This window comes from Lepidothrix coronata, unplaced genomic scaffold (assembly GCF_001604755.1).
Source record: "Lepidothrix coronata isolate B3197 unplaced genomic scaffold, Lepidothrix_coronata-1.0 Scaffold267, whole genome shotgun sequence".
Taxonomy (NCBI): domain Eukaryota; kingdom Metazoa; phylum Chordata; class Aves; order Passeriformes; family Pipridae; genus Lepidothrix; species Lepidothrix coronata.
In genome coordinates, this window is record NW_016690447.1 from 1,802,891 (window position 1) to 1,828,812 (window position 25,922).

A 25,922-nucleotide genomic window follows, 5' to 3' on the forward strand; every position below is an offset into this window, starting at 1 on the left:
CCACAGCATATGGCTTAGAGCTGGCCAGAGCTGCAGCTCATTGTTACAAAGCTGTCAGCCCTACAGAAAGCTTCTCTACGTGATAGAAACTACTAGGTCTGAGCTATGCCAAAATGCAAAAATGCATTTTGTGTGCAGTTCTTTTGAGCAGAGAGCAGAGAGAGGGAGACCAGAGAGCAATGAATGGGAGACCAGTAGTTACTCTGAGGAGGGAACAATACTACTCTGCCTTAGCTATTTTACCCATCAAGTTTTAGATGTTAAAATCTCCTCCTAGCCAGTGTTTGGCTCTCTCCAAGCCCGTGCTTCCATTCTTTCTCCAGTCTCAGCATCACCCACAGGCACACAGCACCTTGCACTACCATAAGCCCTCTAGGACATGTGCTCAGTCCATGTTTTCCCACATCCACTGCATAGCCAAGGGAAAAGGAATTGGTTGTTTGAAGTGTGTAAGCAGCTTGACCCCCTTGTCCCCATCTCCTGAAGCTCCCGCTGTCCTGCAGAGGAATCCGGGGCTGTAGCCATGGTGCTGGTGACTCTGGGTGAGAGGAGCATGGTGTGCAGCCCACCCTTCCCTGGCTGACTCCTTCCCGTGGCCAAGGGGGGTTTTTAGGGGTGGCTGCTCCTGCTTCCCAAAGTTGGGGGAGCATGTTGGCAGCTGGACGTGATGGCAGCTGATGGACTGAGGGAGAAGGGGGTTTGTACATCCTGACAGGGGTGGGTTGGGGGTCCTGTTTGCAGGCAAGGGGAAGAAAAGCACAGACAGATTGGAGAGAATGTAAGTCACCCTTATGCACAGCTCCCATGCTTCCTTTGAGCCAGCCTGGCTGCCCATTTAATTCCCCTATTTGCCTCAGGAAAAATATGAACACAGGCTATTTGTTATTCCTCCCTCACCAGAACTTTGCTGCCCTTTGTGTTGGCTTTACCCCAGCAGACAGTGGTGGGCTTCATCCCTTGAGGCCAGCTGCCCACCACCCTCTCCTTGGGCTTTCAGGTCAGGCCTGATGTTGACCTGTTTGAACAATTGTGAAATAAGGCCTCCAGAAGCTGCCAGTTTTCTTGTGACCTTCATATTTCAGGTGAGCTGTCTTGAGTCCTTGATAAATGTCCCAGTGCTTTCTGCACACTCCTCCATCTCCACCCGTGACTCTGGTGAGGTGATGTTGTGTGTGATCTTCCTAAAGAAAAGCCAACTGGTGTTTATGTGAAGTGCTGCGGGCCCCTCAGGGCCTGTGTCACCATCCAGCTGAGATTGCCTGTGTCTGGCTGTGCAAAGGGGTGTCCCTGTCTGTCCCCTTCCAAGACAGGTACCATTGCAGCAAGTCAGTGAGAAGCTTTGTTGTTCTGCTGGAATTTCAAGAAATAAATGTCCTCAGGCTGCTCTGTGTTGCAAAATCACTATGTGGGAAGTTTTCAAAACCTTTCATGTAGTGAGCTGATGTGATTGGGAAGATTGTGAACAGGAAGAAATCCTATCTGGGAGAGAGGGCAGATAGAGAGAGTGTGGACATCTGCATTCAACCCTGAGCACATCTGGACAATCTGTGGGTCTTTTGGAGGTAGGTGCTGGTAAGGTGAAATCATTTCTGCCCTGGAAATCTCTTACCTGCCAGTTCCTGTGAAATAACTATGTTTATTTGCCTGCTGCTGTTTTGGGGGTTTGGCAGTGGGCTTCTAACCCAAAGCAAGAAAAATAGCACTGCTCTCCCCTGCCTGCATTTCCTTACAGGGCTTCATATTTGGTTCAGGTAGTGTCAGAACTGCTGGCAACTTTCCCAGGGTTACACTGACATCATCTGAAACATATTTCGGAACTCCCTAGTATGACATTTTCTCATTGACAATAGTTGTAGTTCTTTGTAGTGACTGAAACTGAGAGGAGACATGAATGCATGGGCACAAGTGATGGGGAAGGACGTAAAGACCTCGGGTAGGACAAGTAGAGGGGCAGAGAAGGTGGGAAGCAGGCAAGGTGGAAAGGTGAAGATGCTCTCCAGTTTCTGAAAGGTGTAAAGAATTGTGTGCTTCACATAGCCTCTTAAAACCATCTTCTGAGCATGGACAATACTTACCCATCTTTAAGACAGCTGGGGTGAGCAGTCTCCTCTGCTTTGACACCCCGTTAATCCTCTTTTCAGATATGAGACTGTTGTAACGCTGAAGGGAGCGGACAGAGCAGATGATACCTCACATAACCTGGATTGTAAGAGAACAAGAAAAAGCTTCAAGCCTGCTTGGCAGGGGTGCCCTTTGTATGTTTTCTGAAAGGGGAACCCTAGGATCACACTGCCCTGCTGAGTTCAAAGCACCACGTGCCCAGAATGCACAGCTACTATGTGGTTAACAAGTTGCTCAGTGTCTGTGGGAGGGGTTTACAATTGTGTGTGGGTGGTAGATTCATCAGGAAAATATTTGATTATGCTGAAGAAATTCTATGATGGGCTGCAGCTGTAATACCTCTTGCATTAGTCAAACAATAGCACTCCAGCTACCTTGTCTATCACATTAAAGATGACTTATGTACTTATGACACTAGTGTGTGTGTGGCTTGCTGCCACCTTGCTTTCACAGCTGAGGTTAACCTTAGATGATGTGTTCTTATTTCCAGCCTTTTCTTGTCTGTGGTGTTAGGTCCTTCCCATTTACTAAACAGTTTTCTGTCTCCTGTAAAGCAGGAATTCTGCTTTCACGTTACCTTGATTCTAATTAAGGTCCATATATTCTTATAATGACAAATATCACTAGTAAAATGCCACCTGCAACAGTGAGTTCTGGCGCAGTCCTGAAATGTGTAGCTAAAAGTGGTCATTTCCTTGAAAAGAATCTTTAGTCCAGCATTTCAGAGTTTTAGGAAAATTTTTGTGATCTGCCTGAAAATATGTATTACATAGTATCCTCCTGGTATCACCAGGCAGCTTTTCTGTTTCTGCACTCCTGGGTGCCCTTTCCATCATATCCTAATTTACCCTTCACCTTTCTTCACTGAAGTTCCTAACATCCTATGGCTGGTGAGCATCTGGGTTAGCATCGTCATAGAATCACAGAATGGTGTGGGTTTGAAGGGACCTTAAAGGGATCTCGTTCCAAATCCCCTGCCGTGGCCAGGGATGCCACCCACTACACCAGCTTGCTTAGGACCACATCCAGCCTGGCCTTAAACACTTCCAGGGACGTTCTTTCCATTCAGCATGGTGCTGTCTTTGTCTTTCCCAAACCAGTATCTGCTAAAACATGTAGTTCTGAGTGGTTAAGCCCTAACATGTCAAAGACCCACTGGAATCCACAGCTGGAAACTCCACCAATCTTCATCCTTCTTCTTCCTCGTTCATGGCTGCTGTCATGAGCACTGCCTGGCACCATTTGGGCAGGTAACAGTGGTTGTGGTCAGCTCGTATGTGACACTGTTGCCATTAGGACACTCACTGGGTCAGAGAATTGGCACGGAGACTCCGAGGGACTTCTGCATGTTTTGAGGTTCTCCATTAGAGGCCGAGGGCCCTCCTGATTCAGGACAGCAGCTCCTTCGTCCTTGTGCTCCCACATTTTGGTCCAGTGAGCCTTGCAGTAGTGAATCCCTTATGGGTCACCTATAGCTGTATCATCTCAAAAGGCCCAAACAACCAGCTCATGCATGAGCCTCTGAACTGCAACACGGTCATCTGCACAGTGGCCTCACACACATGGGCCTCCCAGTACCCTGGCCTTTACCTCCATCCTTATACCTAATGAAAAGAGACAAGAAAAGTGGGCAGAAGTGACAGATGCAAATCTCTCTGCACCTGCATCGAACATGAGAGTCAAGCTCACAAGTGCTGAAAGCAAAGTACCGGGTACTGCACGAACTAGTTCAGCAGGAGTTGCGGTGTCAGAACTGAAATGCAGTTCCATCCCACAGGCAGTTCAGTAAAAAAGAGACTGAGGCTGCCATACAGCTTTTAACCTCAGTCCTGAAAGACACACCGTGGAGACAGGCACCATCCAAGAGTTCTTGAATTCTTCTGTCTGTATGTTGAACATAGAGGTGCTAGTTGCACGGGAAAAGCTGCTGGCAAGAGCCCTCATTTGATCTTTCAAAATGATTACTGGGACCTGTGCCATGCCCTTCTTTTTGCAAACACCATGTGACAAAAGCAAGGCTTTCATTGCAGGCTTAGCAGAGATAATAATGCTATTTCCAGCACTTTGTGAGACACACTTTGTTCTTCTAGGTTTTGGGCCACTTTACCAGGACAGGTTATTATATCACCTTTTAGCTAGGGCATCCTGTAGCAGAGGGAAACCATCACTAGAAGTTTTATCTGTATGAGAAAAAACATGTAATAAATATGCTTGACATCTCTTTTGTGTCTGCATAGATGACTTACTCTGAGCTGCAATTCATAAGTTTAGTTGGAGTAGGGGTTGACTGTAGCTGGTGAGGCATGAAAAAAACCCATCAGCACACAGACCAAATCCTTCCAAGCTTCTTAACTAACTCAGAGAGATAGAAAATATTAGACAGAGAGTAGGCTGTGGTTGTATTCCTCCCATCCACTGATCTCCCACATTGGGTCCAGCAAGTAATCCAAAAGAGTCAAGAATTGTCTGCAAGTGGTGAAATTCCTCACTGCTTTTCAGCACTACGGCACTGGTTTTCTTCACAGAGAGAGTCCCTGTAAGGCATCCACCTTTGCTGAGCCCCGGGCTGACACCTGCACCCCAGCTCTCAGGTGTGCTGGGCAGGAGCTCCAGGAACTTGCCAGTCTAGCCAAATTATTGGGTCATCTCTCTCAATGAAATAGCTTTCAGTTCACTTTGAGGTCACTTTCTAACCAAGCAAAGATAAAATTTCTTGTTTATTCTCTGAAAATAAAGAGCTCAAGATTTGGTTGGTAAAGGTTGGAATTAGTTACAAAATGACCAATTGTAATTAATAGCCTTAGTGCCATCCTTAGCTAGAACTGTTCCAGGCTGTGCTTTGGGCTGTCAGGATGGATGTACTTCCTCTGGAGAACTGACCACTCTCTGACCATTCACCCAATTGCCTTCCCCATTCACAACAGCACCAGTGAAAATGCAAATATCACTGAGTGATCACAGAGCAGAAAATTCTCCTACTTAGTCTGTCACCTTCCTCCAATCCTCCAGTGAAATGCAGCATTATGAAAATTGCTTTCATATTCTTGATTGAGGTCTAGCTTGCAGTGGTGCAGTAGGGAGGTTTCCTTTGCACCTGGTGCTTCTCAATTTAATCCTTTTTATGTGATTACAATGCTTAAATATTATGTGTCTTAGGAAAGAATAGTTGAGCTTGCAACATCATAATGTTCCAGTGCTCTCAGCTGTGGCATTGCATAGAAGCTGTGAGACAAAAATGTGCTCCCACATTTTGGTTCAGTGAGCCCTGCAGTACTGAATCCCATATGGTATATTATAGGGTCTGCAGGAGGTCAGGTCTGGTCTGAGTCAGTTCTGTGAACTGATGCAGAGGTGAGGCCTCCTCATTCCAAGAAACAAAATCTCCTTGTGCTACTCATCGTCTGGAACAAGAGGAAAACATTTTCATTGTACTCTCCTCTGCTTCAAGTTTTGTATGGTTCACACCAGTCTCAGGGCACTGCAAGCGATGTTCCCTCCTTATATGTCCAAACCCCCACGCTCCACTGGCCATTCCTTTGGGCTCTTTTCTCCCACACACAGTATCAAGAGATGAAGTGTCATGAAACCCCAGTTTATCACAAATGTCAGGAAGATCTTAGTCAGAAAGGGGATATGAGGTGCAGGACCCCTGACAGGTCTCTGCTCCTGGCTGGTGAGGTGAGGTTGGGAGTGTCATGGCTCTAGGCAAATGGGAGGTTTGGGCTGGGAGTGTGGTACTGTGCTGTTAAAGGAAACCTTTCCAAAGCAGGGCTATTTGCCCTCCCCTCTGACTCACAAGGCCAACCAATCAGGCAGGCCCCAGACCTTGCTGAGAGCCTATGGAGATGCAGTGGAGAAGCAGAGGAGGGCTATGGAAGGTTTGCAAATTGCACGTGCAGGTGTTTCCTCTCTGCCATTGGCAAGAGCAAAGTGAATCCAAAAGAGATGATGTAAGGCTGTGGGGACTTGTTCTACCCTTCTGCAAACGTGACTTCTAGTTCTTCCTGTTTTCAGGAACAGTTTAGGAGAAGTTTGCAGGGTTTCTTCTTGTGGCATGGATGAGGGACATGTTCTGTTGCTGTTATTCATCCTTGTCTATGCATGTTCATTCTTGGCCTGTGCAGCCTGCATAGCTTTGGGTTATTCAGGGCAGAAACTGGGTTTGGAGCTGCTCAGCATCACAAATTTATTGCTCTTAAAGCCAAAACAAGCTCCAAACCTATTTACAAAGACATGAGTTAGCATCAGTAGTTGGGAGACACGTGGCAGCTGCTACAGATCCTTAAGACCAGGAAAGGTCTGCACAGTAAGGAGACTCAGAGGTCCTCTGGCTTGATCTGCCCCATTCTTGTAGTTTAGACAATGAAACTGTGGAGCATTTAGCTCCTAAAATAGAACTACACATGACACTATGGAAGAGGTACTAAATCCATTCCTGAAAGCAATATAAGCACACTTGTGAGGGATTGTACTAGAACATAAAGCCTTGATGTTTGGCTGATGTTGTATGTTCAGACTGGAAAGCAGCTGCTTTGACCTTAGTCCTACTGGATTAATGGAAAGAGGACAAAAAATTTCTTCTTCATTACGGCGGATTAGTTGGATGGGGGAGACCTCCAGGCCTTAGGGTGCCAGCCCCATTACCTGCGAGGTGAATGCCCTTCCCCCCACCCCCGCACGTGGCCAGCGACCCCGCAAGGAGCACACACAAACCACCAGGGAGGGACGGACGAAAGAGGAAGTTTATTGTGGGGAAGGGGTTTATAAGGCTTTTAGGAGGGTCAAAAGGGGACCAATCACAAGTTCAAGGGCACACAGAAAAAAACCATCAGGTAAGGGGTCAACAGCCAATAGGAAGGGGTTAACGAGGACCAATGAGAAACACCTCAGGACACCTTCCCAGGATACTCCTGTATGAGAGACAAGTCCCTCACAGGGGGTGTCGGGAAGAAGAAGCAGTGATCTTGCAGAAAATACAAAAAGCCATTTTGAAACATGTTTAAACCACATTAAAAACTTCTGTTTCTATAACATTTGAGCTGCTTTCTTCTTTTTCTTCACTAGTCCATCTCTGACAGGACTTCTTCCATCCTGCATATGGCAAATCCATTGCCACACTTCAAATACTACACTTCGATCCCAAAAATCGTCTGCCTCAAGACCTCCTCACAAACTGTGTTTCTTGACTAACATGACATCCCAAAATGTGTGGCTCTCTGAAGGCCTGACACATCATGTCATTTCTCATTGTGCCAAAGAGATGCAAAGTGAACTTTCTTCCCCCAAACACCAGAGGTTTTCACTTTCCTTTGGTAGGAAATGTTTAACCACATCTGTGAAAACCCTCTCTGGTTCCATTGGCAAGTATAGCTTGGATCACATAACCATTTTAACTCTTACTACGTCATTTCAGTTTGCACAAGTGGTTTTCTTCTGCCTTGCTGTTCAGTACCTAATTCCATACAGTTTGGTTTGGAAGGCACCTTGTACCAGCCTCTGCAGGGGATAGCTGCAGATGTCCCATGGGCAGGGACACCTTGCACTTAGACCAGATGGCTACAAGCCCTGGCCTTGAATATCTCCCAGGGCTGTAGGACTTCTTTTTGTTGACAAACCTCCTTCCCAGTCCAGAGGGTGACAAAGAAGCTACTAGTCATTCCTTCCCCTCACCAACTAAATTAACTAATTAACATGTGGCTGATTAGAGAGGGCAGAACTTGTTGGTGTTGGTCTGCCAGCGCTAAATTGCACTCTTAGAGTACAAGGCTTTAGCTTGACTCCAGCATGCTCTCTGGAAAATTGGGAGGGATATAAAATTCTAGGCCAATATTAAATCTATTCCTAATAGCTGTGATCATTGTTTTACCACAGGGTTACAAGTAGTCTTCAGAGTTACAAGTAGTCTTCAGATTTTCCAAGCACCGGGATCAAAGGCTCCAAGATGAGTCTCTGCCTTGGTTGTGTCAGACAGTGCATTATCTCTCAACAAGCCTTTCCTGTGTTGCTGTGGAAGAAAGCCATCCCCCCACTCATTTCTAATCCCCACTCTCACTTCTAGTCGTGACTAAGCTGCAGAGAAATTTGTAATGTTGCAGTTCTACCTTGGTAAATTTAGCTGCTTCCAGTAGATGGCATTCCAGCAGTGCAGTCCTGATCTAGATTAGTTCCTATCCCTGCTTGGGCTGCTGAAATAATCCTGTTACTCTGTGCGCAGAAGTGGACTTTTTTTTCTCCTAGTACCCAAAATAAATAGAGTTAAAACGCTCTCCCTCTTTTTATTTCCTACCCAATAAAAGATGTTATTTCTATCTTATGCATTTTATAGCACTTTCTTGTTTTGTTTTTGATGTGCTTAACTCCACGATCACTTTATTTTGGAAAATTTGTCAAGACGCTGAATTCACAAATCTGCTAACCACTGGGCACTGCTCTTTGATGTGTGAAATTTCTGCCCTCAAGTTATGTATCTGGGCTTTCTGTGTGGCAGAGGGGAAGAGTGAGGCACTGCACAGCAGCTCCACAGCAGCGAGCAGGCAACACAGAGACCAGTTACAAGAAGCAGCTGGTAATTTTAACTGATTAATTACATTTCAAATATATTTGGTAGGTTTTTAGGTACATTCATCTGTACGGTCACAAAAATACTGTAGGCAGATACGCTTGCATAAAAGCCCCAAGCCAAATATGAAAGTAACTTTCTTTACTGCTAATGTCAAAGTTAGTGCTGACAAAAACACATTACTTTACTGACTGCACTGGGGCACAGCATCAGTGGGCATCACAGCCCTTCCCCACAGATCTCCAGAAACCAGTCTTTGAAACAGTTGTCTTCAAGTCAACTCATTTATTGTTATTACTCATTAATCAGCAATTTACATTAGAAAAAAATTTACGAGAAACATGGGTAGCATACTGCATTGTTTATCTTTGCATTACAATAAAAGTAAATGTCATTATTTAACCATGCACTTGTGGATTTTAAGGCAAGACAAGCTGACTCATAAAAGACAATTCTTAGCATTTGATTTTGCTTCTGTTTAGTTAAAACACATTCCAATTCTTCCTCATTGACCTAGCATGGAATTTATTTACTTACTACCCAATTCACAAAAACAGACTAAAATTTAAATGTTCCCTCGTGATTCATTAAAGCTTCTAGTTCACCAGGTTATGCACTTGCAGGGGGAAAAAAAGCTCAAAGTATTTTTCTTTGCAAGGTGTGGCTCTGTGTGTGTGCCGTGACCTGGGGAGGGGGTGAGGGGAGGGCTGGGCATGTATCCCAGGGGCATCATGGATGGGGGGGGGAAGGCACTTGCTTCCATTTGGAATCCGTATCCTGACTCCTTTCCTGAAATAAGGAACCTAATGCAACCCTTGAGGACATCTCTATGTATGTATATACATTCATACATGTAAATATATAGATATATAATGGCCAGTCTTCGCGAGCGAAGATTTGGGAAAGGTCATTAACCCTTCGAGCCTGCGCAGTGGATTTTTTAGGTGAGACACAGCGTGCGCTGAACTGAGCCCACCCTTTAATCCTGAGGTTCATCTGCCGGGGCCGAGCAAGCTTGGACAGTGGCAGTGAGGGTCTCAGAACGTAGGTTTGTTTAGAGTGACCTTCTCTTAGATGGATTGCCTCACAGGGCTAACGAGCTCCATCTGCCCAGGGGGCTGGGAATCGAACCCGGGTCGCAGCGGTGAGAGTCCTGCACCCTAACCACTAGACCACTAGAGGCCCCATATAGATATATATAAGCATATATAAACATATATGTATATACATATGTGCATGAATGTATATGTAAAAATAGGCCTTTTATGGTTCTTGAAGCATGTTAGCATCCTTTTTGGAGCCCAAATAAGCACTGACCCAGGACAGGAGGCCTTATATGCCTTGAGGGAGGGTCTGACTGCCAGTCCTAAACTTTTACCACCAAAAGCTCTCTCAGCCTCCCCTGCTCCATCACCACTTGACCATGGCCATCCAGAATACTGACAGAGATGCAAGAGTTCAGGCATTGGCAGGGTTATATGGTTGTTGGTTCAGATTTGGGGAATCAAATGTTTCAAATGAAGTGGCCATAGTAGTCCTTGGACTTGATTACAATGACTTGCTTATTTTCTTATTTGATACCATCTGGCAGTCAGTATTGTTTAGTTGATTTGGAACTGATATGTTAATTCAAAAGGAATGGCATCTTGGGCTTTCTAGCTGGACTTCTACAGAATTTGCTGCTCTCACTCCATCAGAAGTAGAAGTTCAGAACTTCTACAAAGATTTGCAATTAAATCTTCTGTCTTTAGCATATGGTCAAAAATAACCTTCCATTCAGTGAGCAAACGAGCAGAACGATTAAACTACAGAGGCAACTGAGGGAGGGAAGCAGCAGCAGTCTTTGGAGTGTCACTGGTGTGACAGACGTTTGCATATCCCAGCTGCTAAATGACCTGTGTGGTAAAAAGGAAATTTGCCAGGGAAATAGTAGGGGCACGGGTCCCTTATATAATAAGGAAAACACGCGCTCTTCATGGTGGTGGTGAAACAAAGAGGTTTATTTCAAATTCGGCGCTTCCCTTTATACCCTGATATCATGTGACTTTCTTAACCAGTAGGGTTGTCCATTTAGACGCATGCTCCTTGGGGCTTCTCTGCCCCGGCACGTCCCCCGTGCCTTGGACATGCCTCCTACATCACCCCCCTCTTAATTATCTAAGGAAGTCACGAAAACAGTGCAAAAACAACAGTGCAAACAATTAGAACAGTACATTGTAAACCACCAAAGCTTGCAATGACCCAGCACATTGCTTGCTTGGCCTCTTATATCTCTATGGTAAACTTTATAAAACCTTCTTATATTCCTAAACGGTAGTGCAACTTGGAGAAATAACTTTATTAACCTAAAGGCCTTAGCCCAACTATGTTTAAACTTATAACCTTTATTAATCTGGGGGTTTTTAAATAACTGGGGAGTTCAACCTTTATTTAAGAAACAGGATAAGCTTAGCAAAACTAAATTTTCTTAAAGTGACCTTGTGGCGGGGGTAATGTTATTTTGTAAGGTGTTTTGTGTTTTAATATTTGTTCAGTCAAACAACTCTCTTTATTCATTCACTCTTCTCATTCATTGGCGGCTGCCACTCATTCATCTCACACACATTCACAGATTTTTTACAGACTGCTTTTTACCATATTGGTCATCCCTTAATGTAAACCTGAAACCTGAAACATAAATATAACTCTTTTATAACTTCTGCGTTACTCTGGTTCGTGCTGCTGGATTGTGTACCTAAATAGGGTTTTACACACCTGGAAGGAATCCACTTAAGTTCTTTTCCTGTAGCCACGCAGGTGTAGCCTCGTCCCCAAGTGACGAGATCTAACGGTCTTGTCCACTGCCCTGAATTCAAGTTTCTTACCATGACCGGTGGTTCGGGAGAGGCACAAGCCTGGGGCCTGTGTTGCTTTCCATACCTGCTTCTTTCAGTGCTGTCACAATTTAAAAAATTGATAACATACATAGCTTTTTACAGATGTTCTTGCGGGCTATACAGATTCTCCCCCTTTTTTGTTGTTCATTGAACATGTGTTTCAGTGTGTGATGTGCTCTTGCAATAATTGCCTGTCTTATGGGTTAGTGTGGAATGCTTGTGGTGTGAGAATTTTCCTATTTGATAGGAAATGGAGCCGATTTAGTATTAGTGTTAATCTTCTTTGGGGTACCAAAGGTTGCTAAGCAACTAAGCCCTCCCCACATGTGCTGTTACACCTGCCTGTGGGTCACTGGCATAAGCAGAGCAATTCTCCCTAAAATCGGCTAGCCACACATTGTCTTCCAATCGTGTGGCATACTTATCAACCGATCCTTCCCTGTTTGCTACTTCGCTCCCTCCCGGCAGAACCATCCTGGATTCCTCCTCCTCATCCCCCCATTCCTCCCCCCCTGTGGCCCCAGTAACCCCGGTTCCCTGTGGGGGGGGTGGTGGTGGGTGGTAGAGGCGGCGAGGGGGCGGGGTTACCTCCCCCTTTGTGCCTATGGGTGGGGCGGTGCTGAGACCGGGAGAGACGAGTCAGTTTCCGGTCCATGTGGCGGGCAGGATGGTGGCACCCATCCCGGGGCACATGGCCGGTGATCATCCGCGGTGCGGGGTGGCAAATATGCTGGGTTACCCCCCCATCGCTATTACGGGGCCCTCTGCACTGATCCCATGGGCTGGGATCTCGCATCACAGGCCCCGTCCCCTCCTGCCAATTTGCGTCCCCTTGCTCCCAGTCCCTGACCCGAAACTTAAGTCACGAACAGCTCTTCTCCCTCCCCCCACCGGACTTTGTGTGTTTGAGCTCCTACACCTAAAAGTCGGGCTGCTGCCAGCAGTGTGAGCGGGGGGGTGTCCATTCGTGTGCTCTGCTTAGTGCAGACATTATGACTTGCCAAGCTGGAAAAGCATTGTTAGCTTGGGGGTCTCCCCCCTGGGCTTTCAGTTTTATAAGGTTTCCTATTTTGTCCCATATTTCTATGTGAAGGGCTTCAACTAATGGCAGTTCAGGGACAGCTGCCTTAATAAAGCGTACAAGCTCTGTTAGTTCAGCCCTTGTGGCTTGTATATGATATGGTTTTAGCAGGATAGCCAGTGCATCTGTGTCCTGTGATATCTCAGTGGAGAAAAAATTTCCCATTTTACCTTTAAGTCTCGGCGCTGTAGATGTGCGCTGCTGGAAAGTCTTTGTCTATTTGGTGGCTTCTCCCAGTTCTTGGTCGACTGGGTCCACGTGGGTGGCGGAGGCGGGCTCATTGGTGCGGGCTGCGGTGGCTGTGGGTGCGTGGCATCTGCGACGGGTGGCTGCGGCGGGTGCGTGGCGGCGGCAGGCGCGTGGCGGCGGCGGACAGTCCTAGCGCTGGTCTGGCAGCAAAAAGCGGCGAAAAGTTCCTTTGGGGTCTCCGCGGCTTCTGAGTGGTTTTTCCTTGGCTTGGAGGGTCTACGTTGTCGTCACAGACAGGCAGGGGTCGGCAGGAAGCGGCAGGCTGCGGCAGTGAGCTGCAGCAGTTTCTGCTGGTCTGGCGGTGGCGCTGAGGATGTTAGAAGGTGGCAGCGGCGGAGCCGCTTTTACGCACATGGCCGAGCCGTGGCAAGCAGCGGGCAGCGGGGCTTCCCCGGCAGTTTTAAGGTGCTCCGCCGCCCGGGTCTCCGAGCTGCGGACACGGCACCGCTTAGGGAAAAGTCCTTGCGGCGTGGGATGTTGGCGCTGCCTCTCAGCGTGACTCACCGCTCCGGTGTATGTTGGACCCCGCTCCGCCTCTCCGACTGCCTCGATCTGTTGGTTTTTTCTTTTGTTCTTTTTCTTTTCGTTCCTGTGCACTTTTCCTAATATTTTTGGAGCTCACTAAACTAGGATTGCGTTTCTCAGACACTCTGAGACAACGACTTAAAAACGTCTGTTTTTTTCGGTGAAAATTCCCGTCTCGAAGTAAGTGAGACGATACCGGAATTACCGAGTTTTTTGCCTGATTCAGGATATGCTAAACTGACTTAATATAAGTTCAAAGTCCCAAGTTCAGGTACGCCATATGTAGGGGCACGGGTCCTTATGCAATAAGGAAAACACACACTCTTCGTGGTGGTGGTGAAACAAAGAGGTTTATTTCAAATTTGGCGCTTCCCTTTATACCTTGGTATCATGTGACTTTCTTAACCAGTAGCGTTATCCATTTAGATGCATGCTCCTTGGGGCTTCTCTCCCCTGGCACGTCCCTTGTGCCTTGGACACGCCTCCTACAGGAAATAGTTTTTTTTGGGGGGAAAGCATCTCGGCATGTGTATATGTCATTGAAACCACATCTGTGAGTCACTCACACCTGCCTTTCATGTGGAGAGCAGGCAGAGGCAGTGCCACTACTTGGTCCCTGTGCCCAGGCTGAGGACCAGGCTGGCTGTGCTGCGGCTGCTGCAGCCACACATCACGATGCTGCTGTGGGCCCCAGGTAGGGCCCACTCTGGGCTGGATTTAATGCCACCTGGAAAGGCTGTCAGTGCAGTGATGCCCTGGGCATTCCTGCACTGGAAGAACCAGTGATGCGGCTTCCAATCTGCTCTGTCTCCACCCATCCCAGCTGGCAGCTACAGCAGGAAGAGATGAGAGGAGATAGGAAGTGCAGGGAGGTGCAGGCATCTTCCTCACAGGGTGAGAGTCTGGTTCAGAGGACACTAAGGGTCAGATTCACAGGTATGTATGTAATTGTCATAATTCTGGTATGTGTGCAAGGCCTCCATCACCCTTACACTGATGTTTCCCTTCAACAGAAACAACCTGGGAGCGGCCAAGCAGTGTGCCTGGGACTCCAAAGAGCCCTGTGTCACAGAAGAGTTCTGCAGGTAGTGTTTGATGCTGTGCTTGACCACTGTGCAATATGTGAATCTGCTTCTCTGCTACTCAGCGAAGCAAAAGAAAATGCTGTGATACAGTGGGATGTAGACTTGATGTACATATAGAATCATTGACTGGTTTGGGTTGAAAGAGACCTTAAAGACCATCTTGTTCTACCCCTCTGCCATGGGCAGGGACACCTGTCACTAGACCAGTTCCTCCGAGTCCCATACAACCTGGCCTTGGACACTTCCAGGGATGGGGCAGCCTCAGTGTCTCTGGGCAACCTGTGCCAGGGCCTCACCACCCTCACAGCCAAGAATTTTTTCCTAATATCTGATCTAAATCTACCTTCCTTCAGCTTAAAGCCATTCTCCCTTGTCCTATCACTGCAGGCCCTTGTCCGAAGTCCCTCTCCAGCTCTCTGATAGCCTCTTTCTGTATTGGAAGGGGCTCTACGTTCTCCCTGGACCCTTCTCTTCACCAGGCTACATGGTCATGAGAGTGTAGCAGAGCAAACATGGTGGGGCTTTCCCTTCTGATATGTCTTCTTGACTGCTGTTTCCGTGCCAGTCCATCTTCTGGCTGGGTGTCTGAAGTGTCTACTTAAGAGCTGAGGTGGCTCCCCCTCAGAACACAGAGGCAAAAGGTAGCCCAACAAGCCCTTTCCCAGTCCTGCTTTCTGATGGGGCAGGGAAATTAAATAGCAGCAGAGGCACATGGGCTGGCTGATGCTCTTCCATACACAGAGAAGTGTTTTAGCATGTGATAGCAACAGGGCTGACCACATCACCTCTGTTCTGACTTGAGATTGCAGGAAATCAAGTAACAGAATCAGGTGCATAACTGTACTGAAAAGCTCTGGGTACTGCAGAATGACAGAGCAAAGCAAAAGTTACTCTAGAATAAATAGTATTATATGTAAAGGCCATTGCTGCCAGCTGACTGTAAATAAAGCAGGCGAGAGGATGTTTTCCATAGAAATTTTCAAATCGATGTCCCTCTTTATCAGCAGATCTGAGTGGAAAATCTGCTTGAAAATTGTGCAGTTTACTGTAAACAAAGGATCTGTAATGTAGTTGAGTATCTTGTTTTAACTGTACTTTGAGCATTATTCTTTGCTCAGTATATTAAAAAAGGAATGGCAACCTACAGCTGCATACATGAAACATAAACATCTTACAAGGCTTGCCTTCTTGATGTGAAAACCCAAATCCATTAAACTAGTGCCTTTTATGGATGCCAGGTGCCCACCAAACTACTCTGTCACTCTCCTCCTCAGCTGAATGGGGGAGAAAACTATGAGAAAAGGCTTGTCAGTCAGGATAAGGCCAGAGAGAGATCACTCACTGATCACAGTCACGGGCAAAACAGATTCCACTCAGGAAAATATGTTATTTATTATCAATCAAATCAGAGTAGGGTAATGAGAAATAAAACTAAATCTTAAAACACCTCACTCACACCCCTCCCTGCTTCCTGGGCTCGACCTCACTCCTGAATTCTCTCCTTTCTCCCCTCTCAGTGGTGCAGGGGGTTGGGGAATGGATGATGTGTTCATCACACATTTTCTCCGCTGCTCCTTCCTCCTCAGGGGGAGGAGGACTCACACTCTTCCCTGCTCCAACATGGGGTCCCTCCCACAGAAGACAGTCTTCCACAAACTTCTCCAAAGTGAGAGGCTGCAGTTCTTCACAGACTGGTCCCCACAGGGTGCAGTCCCCCAGCAACAGGCTGCTCCAGCATAGGTCCTTCCCATGGGGTCAGTCCTTCAGGAACAAGTTGCTCCAGCATTGGTCTACCATGGGTCACAAGTCCTGCCAGCAAACTGTCTCCAGTGTGGACTCCTCTCTCCATGGGTCCTCAGCTCCTCAGAGACACTGTCCCTGTAGCATGCCCCCTAGCAAAACATGGCTGCACAAAACCAGCGCAACATATCCCATTTGTTCAAACACATCATTTTACCAAACAGTGCTATGGGAACTGGTTTGAGTCTGGAGGTGTCTTTTTCTTGGCTTTTTCCAGCTCAGTAACTCCTGTCATAACTTCTGATAAGACCCCACTGCAGGGTCCTGAGCGCAGAGTGGGCCCATGGGCAACTGCCTGTTTTGTCCTTCTGCAGAGTCGGTTCTGGGGTCTGTCTGGGTCACATTGCCAGCCTGTTGGGATGGGGGGAATCATCCGTAGTTTCTTAGGCTGGAGGCAGTGAACACTTGAATCAGAAAAGGCACTGTGATCTAGATCTGCATATTGAGTTATGAGATTAGTTTTTAAAATGTGCAATTTTTTATTTGCTACCAGCAGCAATCCTGATGACTCTCCATCTGTTCTTACAGTGAATGGCTACTACATTTCTGGGACTCCGGTACACCAGCTTGACTCTGGTCATATGAGCCTCCAAAAAGCCAGTGGGGATCCCCAGGTAAGTTTTTGGGAAAAAGCCAAACAACAGTATCCAAGAATAAATGGGTCTTCACTTAAGTAGTTTAAGAATCCACCCAGAGCAGGTGGCAAAGAGCCATCTTCTTTTAGAACCTGTCAGATCAGACAGATTTGTTGCATGTGGAATAGTTAGTCTTTGTGTCCAGCTGGTAAAACAGTAAAAAATGCCAAGACCCTTTGGATTTTTCTGTCCCATGACTCCTTTCTGAAAAATCCACGAGGCCACTTCAGTCACTAGTAACAACCCTACGAATTTTCCTGCCGCTCCAGCCTGAAGCCTGGGCCTGTGTCCAGCACAGTCCTCTCTCTACACTCCCACGTCTGCCCATGTCTGTGCCTCATTGTATTTTCTTGCAGCTCCAGCTTTCTGTCCCAAAGACAGTATACAGAAAGAATTTGTCCAAAGCTTTTTTCTTAATGACTTCATCTACTCTGGCCTGTCCTTTCACAGCCCCTCCTCAGTGCCTCACCCACCACATCACCCTGGGCTAACCTACAACCCGTGGACAGCCAGCCTCCCCCAGCCTGTTTGTCCAAATTTCCAATAAATATCTCTGCACTTTTTCTTGCACCACATCATGTCCCTGCGAGAGTCTTCCCAGCAGGTCTGCAGATGCAGCACAGGGCCCTCTTCCAGCTCCTCCCATGAAACTTTTCGCTCTCTGCCATCACCGTATTACCATGTGACTACCACAGCTGGTGGGTTGCACTCCAGTTGGGTTGTGCTTCCTCACCCACTCGTTCCCCCAGTTCCTTTGCAGTGCAACTCCTTAAATACCCACGGGGAAATGCATGTTTGACTGGTGTGCTGCTGCCATGTGGGTGTGGCTTTGGTGCTATCAGTGTCTTTCTGATGTTCCCTGTTTCGTGTGTTGTCTGGCAAATGCCCCTCTTTGCCTCAACCCCCTTTCTTGAACACTGCCTTCTAACTGGTGGCCTTCAGCCTGGCCCTCAGGTGGTCTGTCTCATCTAGGTCAGTATTTCTGGTTTAGGTTCATGGCATCTCTCATGATACAGTTCAGCACTTTGACTCCCTGATTGTTCCACATCAAACATCTTGCACTTAATTGCCCATGCTGCTGCTTCTCTCAGCACTTTGCCCAGGCTGGAGACAGAGTGAGCACCTTAACTAGGGCAAAAGCATTTTATAAACTTACCAGACACCCTGTCCACATGTCTGCTGTGACTCCCTCAGAGAACCCAAATAAACTTGTAGGGTGTGACTTCCTTCAAAAAACCCTTGTTAATCCTTGTGCAAAAAAAAATTCTCATGGTATCCAACCCTCATGTTTTTTTAGTAGGCTTGAAACACAGGTCAGATTAACTGAGTCCTCCAGAACTTCCTTTGTAGCAACATTTGCCACCTTCTGTTTTTACAATGCTGAGTCTCACTCAAATTCATAGACATCTTTTTAGTCAAATTCACATCTGAGATACGTGGGGAGTCACAGAGTCACAGAATGGTTTCGGTTGGAAGGGAGTCTAAAGACCATCCAGTGCCAACTCCCTGCCATGGGCAGGGACACCTTCCACTATCCCAGGTTGTTCCAAGCCCTGTCCAACCTGTCCTTGAACACTTTCAGGGATCGAGGGGCAGCGACAGCTTCTCTGGGCAACCTGTGCCAGGGCCTCACAGGGAAGAATTTCTTCCTAATAACTAATCTAAGCCTGCCCTCTGCCAGTATGAAGCCATTCTCCCTTGTTCTATCACTCCAGTCCCTCGTTCAAAGCCCCTCTCCAGCTTTTTGTATGCTGCTTTCAGGTACTGAAAGTTCACACTAAGATCTCCCCAGAGCCTTCTCCAGGCTGAACAACTCCAGCTCTCAGCCCTTCAGTGCTATGCACTGCTTTGCTCAAATGACTCAACCATCAGCCTGTCAGAAATTCCTTTCATGACTTTTTTCATTCCCTTCATCGTCTCCATGATATTTTCTTTCCATTGGTCCTTTATTACAGGTTTTTCCAAATGGAAGTCCTGGCTTCATCCCTACTTTGAACCAGCTTTGAACTAGTTTTGAATCTTTAACTGGCTGTTGGTGTCATTAATTCTCAGAACAGCTTGTGTCCACGCCCACTTGGGAACCTGCTTTTCCTGGAAGCTGTGGCAGCTTTTGCAGAAGAGTCCTTAGTAGGGAAAACATCTGATCATAAACTCTTGCTTGCAAGAAGCTGTGCTCTACACCCTCAAAATCTTTTTGGCCCGTCCCTCTCCTTGTGTATCTTGGGCCATCCCAAACTGCTTTACTTTGACTGCCTCCTTGTGTGTTCCCAGTACAGGCTGTTTCCCACTGTGGAGCAGCTCCCAGGCATTCGCTGGGGTGCTTTCTTAGACCTGGGTAGCAGCCACCATGCAAACAAACGCTGGCAAGATCCCTCTGGCAAGCTCAGCTACATTTCTTGGAAACAGGTCAAGGGGGGAAAAAGCCACAACTGAGAACAACGCAGAGCTGTGCTGTGCTGGGCGCAGGGCCAGCCCTTGTTTATGGCTTCCTAGAGAGCAGCTAAGTGCTGCCTGTTCAGGTTGTCACAGCTGCCACCAAGGGAACAGCAGAACAGCCATGGAACTGCATGTGTGCGGTGCTGGGCATGATGCTGCTGCTGGGCATCAAGTCCCAGGATGAGCACTGGGTGCCTGGGCAGTGGGATATGGGGTGGGAGTCCCCGACACAGCCCAGTGATGATGCCAGGAGTGACTTGTGTGCTGCAGAACAGCTGTCACAGCATCTGAGCTCCACCAGGGATCCCAGCATGTACCCTGCAACAGGGACAGAGGGCACTGTCAGCCTGGGGGAACTGCAGGGCACTTTTGTGTCCCTGTCCCCAGGGGGGTCACAATGCCACCATTCCACAGGCAGACAGGAACTGTCTGATGGCAGGACACTGCCACCATCCCTGTCCCCACTGGGGCACAATGGCACCCTGTGGACCCCAGGACCCTTGTCCTCATCTCCAGGGGGGGCACAATGGCATCCCACGAGACAGCAGGACACTGTGACCATTCCTGTCCCTAGCAGTGGATGTCACCATCCCACAGCATGGCAAGACCCTGCCACCATTCCTGTTCCTGTCCCCATATCCAGGAGGGCAAATTGACACCCCACGGGACACCAGGACCCCTGTCCCTGTCCTCAGGGGTGTGTGATGTTCCCGCCTCATCCCATGGCAGAGGAGGACACTGTCTCCATCCCTGTCCCCGAGAGCGAGTGCCATCGTCGCACGGCACAGCAGAACCGGTTTCCGTCCCCACGGCGCTTCAGCCCGGGCCGCCCGCAGCCCCGCGCGGCGGGGGCGGGGGGCGGAGCGCCGGCCGGTGCCTCCTCCAGCTCCCCCTCCCGGGCCGTGCCGAGCCGTGCCGTGCCATGGGACCCGCCTCTCCCCCGCCCCGCGCAGCCATGCTGGGCTCCGAGAGCGGCCGTGATGATGCGCTCCGGTTCTCTTCGCAGAGCCCGGGGTCCCCGGCGGCACCGCGGCGGCAGAGCAAGGAGAGCAGCCTGACGGTGAGTGCGGGGGACCGGGCCGGGGGGAACCGCCGGGGGCTCCGTGCGGCTCCCCGAGCAGTGGGGCTGGGGGAGGCGGGCGGGGAGAGCATCCTTCACTCGGCATTTTAGTGTTTAAACCCTAAGAAACCCAGGGAGGCTTTGGGATCGCTGTCCTAGGCAGGAGTCCAGGCGCATTTTCCCGTTGATTTCGTTGGTTCTAGGATGAGCGGGAGGGAACGCGGTACCTCAGACTGTGAACCAGGTGTCCTGAAAAAACTTCATCTGATCACCCCCCCCCCCCCAACAACTGCTTCTGTATCGGGAAAAGCACTGAAAGGTTGGAGAAATACAAACAGCGGAGGTTGATCGTTGCTCTGCCAGGGCAGGAGGTTTATTTTTTTTCTCAAAGAATCTGTATTTTTTTCTCAAAGAGGTGTCAGAAGGTTTCTTGTGCCAGTGTCCAAATGAAGATTTCTGATAGGTAGTATAGGCAAAGGTTTTAAGTTTCAGTATGAAGTTAATCTTACATTTGCTTTTAATATTTGATTAAATATAATTGACTCAATGAAGAGCCTTTGCACAAGAACACATAGTGACAAGACAAGGGACAATGGTTTTAAACTGCAAGAGAGTAGGTTTAGATTAGATACTAGGAAGAAATTCTTCCCTGTGATGGTGGTGAGGCACTAGCACAGGTTGCCCAGAGAAGCTGAGGCTGCCCCATTCCTGAAAGTGTTCAAGGCCAGGCTGGATGGGGCTTGTAGCAACCTGTCTAGTGGAAGGTGTCCCTGCCCAGGGCAGGGAAGTTGGAGCAAGGTGGCCTTTAAGGTCCTTTCCAACTCAAACCATTCTGTGATTCTATGTTATGAATAAAGATGTTCTCAGTATCATGATTACAGACATTAATATCTTTTCTATGCTTGGTGACCTCATCTGGAACACAGTTTGCACTTCTGGGCCCCTCAATGTAGGACAAACGATTAAAAACAGAAAGGAAAACAAAATAGATGAATGAAAGTGGCTGGGAAAAGAAAGTTTTATTTAAATGGAAATCAAAAGAAATTAATAGATAAATTAATTACAGTGATAAAGGTGAGGCAATAACCATACTTACAGCTGCAAGCATTGTCAGGATATCAGATCCACAAGAGCAAATGGAATAATTCAGTATTATACATCGCTGTTAATGTTACTACAAGGAGGAGATAATTGTCTATATTATCGCACGCAGCCTGTGGATTTATTCATCAGTAGGCTGGGTTGCTGGTGACAGAGACCAGGATTTGAAAGGTGCACATGCAGGTGTCTCTGACTGCAGAGTGGGTCAGTCACTGCCATGCAGGTACAGTTTTCTACGGGGAGAAAAAATCTTGAACAGTTTTTGAAAAAAACACTTGAGTGATTTTGATACTTGATTATCAAAATCAGTTGTTGTAAATGTTATTACTGTAATTAGCATATTGGGAGAGTGATATGGTTTGAAATAAGTATAAATCTGTTGGTTTGGGCATTTTCGCAGATGTCCTGGGGAATCAGCTGCTCCTGGGGGCTACAGTGGCTGGAGGAGGAGGCATGTCCAAGCCCCCAAATGCAGCCCTTGCCTGCTCAAATCAGTGGGGTAGGAGCAAATCATAGGCTGAACATGGTGACCAGAGGGACTAGACATCGTTACAGGGTGGGTTACACTGGGCTGCAGGGCACAGCACAAGAGCAGGAGTGCTTGGTTTTTTGCAATCCCCATTGTTTCCAAGGCTGTTCATTGAGGGTGGTTTTTCATATTTGCTAGCCCACGTGCCATCTGCAAAGCAAGAAAGTGTGTGTTATGTCAGGGTCACTGAGCGTGCATTTCTCCAGCAGAAGTCCAAAGCTTTCAAGTAGAATGCATCAGACAGACAAAAATAAGCTAATTTTAACAGCTGTTTGCTCCAAGCCATTGCCTCCATCAAGACAGCATTGTGAAAAACAAATCTCATATGGAGTGTAAACTGTAAAACAATATAAGGTTTTCCCCTGTCTCCTAGGAGGTTCTGTTTGCTCAGCGCCTCTCAAGCTGATGTGTGGATGATCTAGTTAGCAGAGCTGCAGGGCATGTCCTTAGCATGCTGTCAGATGCTTTTCCTTGGTCTGTAGCTGTGCTCAGGCAGAACCTCTTCTTGTAGAGGGGAATTTTATGGTTAGCTTTGAGGCTCTTGGTCCATCAAACCTCCCTCCAAACTGGAATCCTTTGGCACGCAAGCTGTGGACATCAGGTGATGTTCACTCTGAGCAGCGGCTGCAGCCAAGCTATTGCTGCGTCATTGCCTTCAGCAGAGGAGTGGGAGCTCGTTCCGTCTTCTTCAGAATGCATCTCCCTCTTCTACATCCAATCAGCATTTAGGAGCACAGCTTCTGGAAATCCTGAAGGCAGGTGTGAGCTGGAGTATTTCCCATCTATGTGCACCCAATAAGAATAATCTGGTGTTTCCTCTTTGGTGAGTGAATGTTACCAACACAGTCTTCCATTTTTTTGGAAGGGAAACCCCAACAGGGTGTATCAGAGGTGTTAGGAAGCTGCTGGTTGCACAGAATATGGCTGCTTACTTAAGAAGCAGCAGTGCAGATGTGTGGTCTGCTGGTTTTGCAGTGAGTTTCAAGGTGCACTCACTACTTTTAGGCTGGATGGTTTGCTAGCTGATTTCTGAAGAAGAGATCATTTATGATAGGCGAGGGAGAGTTAAATGGAGAATATGCAGGGGGATATCAACTCAGGAACAGATCTATGTATCACTTGAAGAGCAAGAAACTTGCCTGATTATAAGGTGTTCCTGAGTGTGGGTTTCTTTCTGAAGAATTCTGTAGTACCTTGTCAAGATAGTGCAAGACTTGGAAAGTGCTGGTGTTCGGATTGCATGTGTTGGACACATCAATGAACACGTGCTGCAGATGGGAAGAGGGGCAGTCTACGTGCAGGAACTTTGGATTTCCTGCTGCTGTGCTCTGCATCTGACACAACGTTAATGAATGCAAGGTTGTGATGAGCACAGGGTGAGGCTGCACATTCAGCAGGGTTCTCCCCTCTGCCCTGGGGGTGACTGCATGGTAGATACTGTCAGAAACCCCTTGGCTTGGCAGGGGGATGAATCACCTCTGAACCTTTCTACAGACAGACCAAGTAAAGAGGGCTCCTGAACACTTCTGGCAGAATCTTCCCTTTGAAATAGGAAGCAATCAACGCATTTGTTAACAATGAGGACTTTGGTTGTCTGTTCTTCCCTCCTGTTGTACCGTAGCTGCAGCATCACCCTGCCAGCACTAAAACCACAGGCAAAATAATGATGTTGAAGCTACCTAGACACAGCCTAGGCATTCCTGGGCTTCCCTGTCTGGGGAGAGTTCAAACTGCCCAAGCCTCTATCTGTGCCCAAGCTCTTACGAGATCTCTTCCAGTCTTTGCATTTGGTTGTTTTACCCAAACGGTTCCATTTGCAATATGAACTGACTTAGTGGAGTTGGATGTTGTACTGTTGGGGCCTCAGATGACATTGTAAAGAAGATACTGAAGTGAGGCAATCTGGCACAGCTTTGCTGTGTTAAGGTGCTGTGAATGTGCAGAAATCAGGAAAAATAATGTGCATTTTTAAGCTGAAGAAATGAGCAAAAATGTTGCCCTGCTTTAGTCAGTTCACCATGGCACAGTAAGCTTACCCGCTGTCTACTAATTTATTTATGTAGTATCTTATGTAATAAACATGTAGTTGATTATCTAGCCCTTGATCAAATTATTATTGTTTTATTCATGTTGCTTGGCAATGTATCATTTACTGGTGAGTGCTGGTAGCAACTTCAAAGCCTCCAGAGACTTTGAAATCCAGGAGATTAATGTGCATGTCCAACCCAAAAAAGTTTGTTGCTTCTGTGCAAACCCTGTGCATTCACCTGGCTCCCTGTGTCTTTTCCTCTTCTGTCACCCTGTTGTGTCTCAAACATAATGAAGAGTCACCTACAATGTAAACAGCTCATTTTGCCATGACTGCCAATGTGCTCATGGGAATAGGAGCTGGAATATTTAGCTATTAAGAGTATAATTGCATTTGATTATGATAAGTACACAGGCAAAAGTATTTTAATCCATTGAGTTTGGCATACAGCTTGTCAAGAGAAATGTATCAATTTGTGCTGCTTCTCTGATCCTGTGTGTGTGTGTGTATGTGTGTGTGTCCCACCAAGCTTTGTTGTCACCATGTTTTTACCTAGATGTCTTCTCTAACTCTGTACCTTTTTCTGTCCTCATGATCCAGTGGCTCTTTCACAGATTTTCTGGTGCCAAGCATGGCCGGGGCAGCTGGAAGGACAAGCTGCTGGGAAGATTTGCTCAGCTCATATTTGGGAATTAGCCCTGCTTAATTTCCCTTTGCTGCAAGCTGACAACAGCCATTATTTTTATTAGTGAAGAGGCTGGATGAGAACTTAATATCATGGTGAAGCTGATTATCGCCTTGGCTGTCCCGGTGGAGTCTGTGAGAATGTAATGCAGGTCATCACACCTTGTTTTCTCTTCATGTTCTGTGACTCCATCATTACCTGAGATATGTGTTTTAATTTGTTTTGGTTTTTTACTGGCAATTACACCTGCAATAGTCAACTTCTGCAAGCTTTTGTTAGGCCTTGCTGGTGAGTCAGCATTGTTGAGAGATTAGCACTGCCATGGGTTTGAATTTGGACCTTGCACAGCGCCTGCCCAGCTGTCAGGGATGTGACTAGTGAGAGTGTGGTCCCTCACGATTAGTAAGGGCAGTGGTCCCTCATGTGGAGGGAACGTCACTGTTCGTGGGACTGATCAAGCTTTTTAGTGCTGTCAGACATGGGGACATCATCGTGAGATGCTTTGGCTGTCTTTACCATCAGTCAAAAAGCTCATCAGTGGGACTAAGCTGGTGAAATAGAGTGCTTTTTCCAGCTATCTTTGCTTTTAGAAAAAAGAAAAGTAGCATTTCAGAGGGGGAATGCCATGCCCTCTTGCCACTACTGGTGTGTGGCTGTGTCTTGCTCACTACCAGCCTTGGTGTTCCCCTCCTGCTGGGAAATCCTGAGAGGTTTAAGAACTGTTAGGAAATACAAATCCAAGAGCTCTTGTTTAAATATAGCAAATCTGTGGTGATGAAAGGAGAGAAAGATCACGAGATTTCCTATGCAGTCATATATAGTTTTTAGTAATATTTCTAGAGTTTTGAAACTTTCCATGCCCCTGCTAGGACTTAGTGTAGAAAGGTATAAGTTTGGTTAAGTTCTGTTTACCACACAAATAATTCTTTTTTTTGTAAGACTGCAAAAGCTTCTGCATTTTAGTTTTCTAATTCTGACATCAGTTCCCTTTGAAAAGTGATACTAGACCCAAATGGCCTCATGACTCTGTCCAGACAATTCAGCATCATTTCTAGATAGTCTTCTGAGAAGAATATTTGATTTATTCCTAAATCTTTGAGTCTGATGACATTCTTTGAGAAACATATGAATTAATCCTACTCTCATCACCT

At 47.1% G+C, this 25,922-nt stretch overlaps 1 protein-coding gene across 2 annotated transcripts in view; it reads left to right on the forward strand.

The window, feature by feature from the left end:
* Nucleotides 1-25,922, forward strand: part of GAS7 (growth arrest specific 7) — a 99,973-nt gene that overhangs the window by 45,511 nt on the left and 28,540 nt on the right. Inside the window, exons 3-5 of one of the 2 annotated variants that reach the window (XM_017835973.1) lie at nucleotides 14,425-14,496; nucleotides 16,825-16,910; nucleotides 20,374-20,427. In XM_017835973.1, the coding sequence (XP_017691462.1) occupies nucleotides 14,425-14,496; nucleotides 16,825-16,910; nucleotides 20,374-20,427 (212 nt within the window). Of the gene's footprint in view, nucleotides 1-14,424; nucleotides 14,497-16,824; nucleotides 16,911-19,782; nucleotides 20,065-20,373; nucleotides 20,428-25,922 lie in introns of those variants that run through there. The other variant, XM_017835974.1, reaches the window with a different exon arrangement.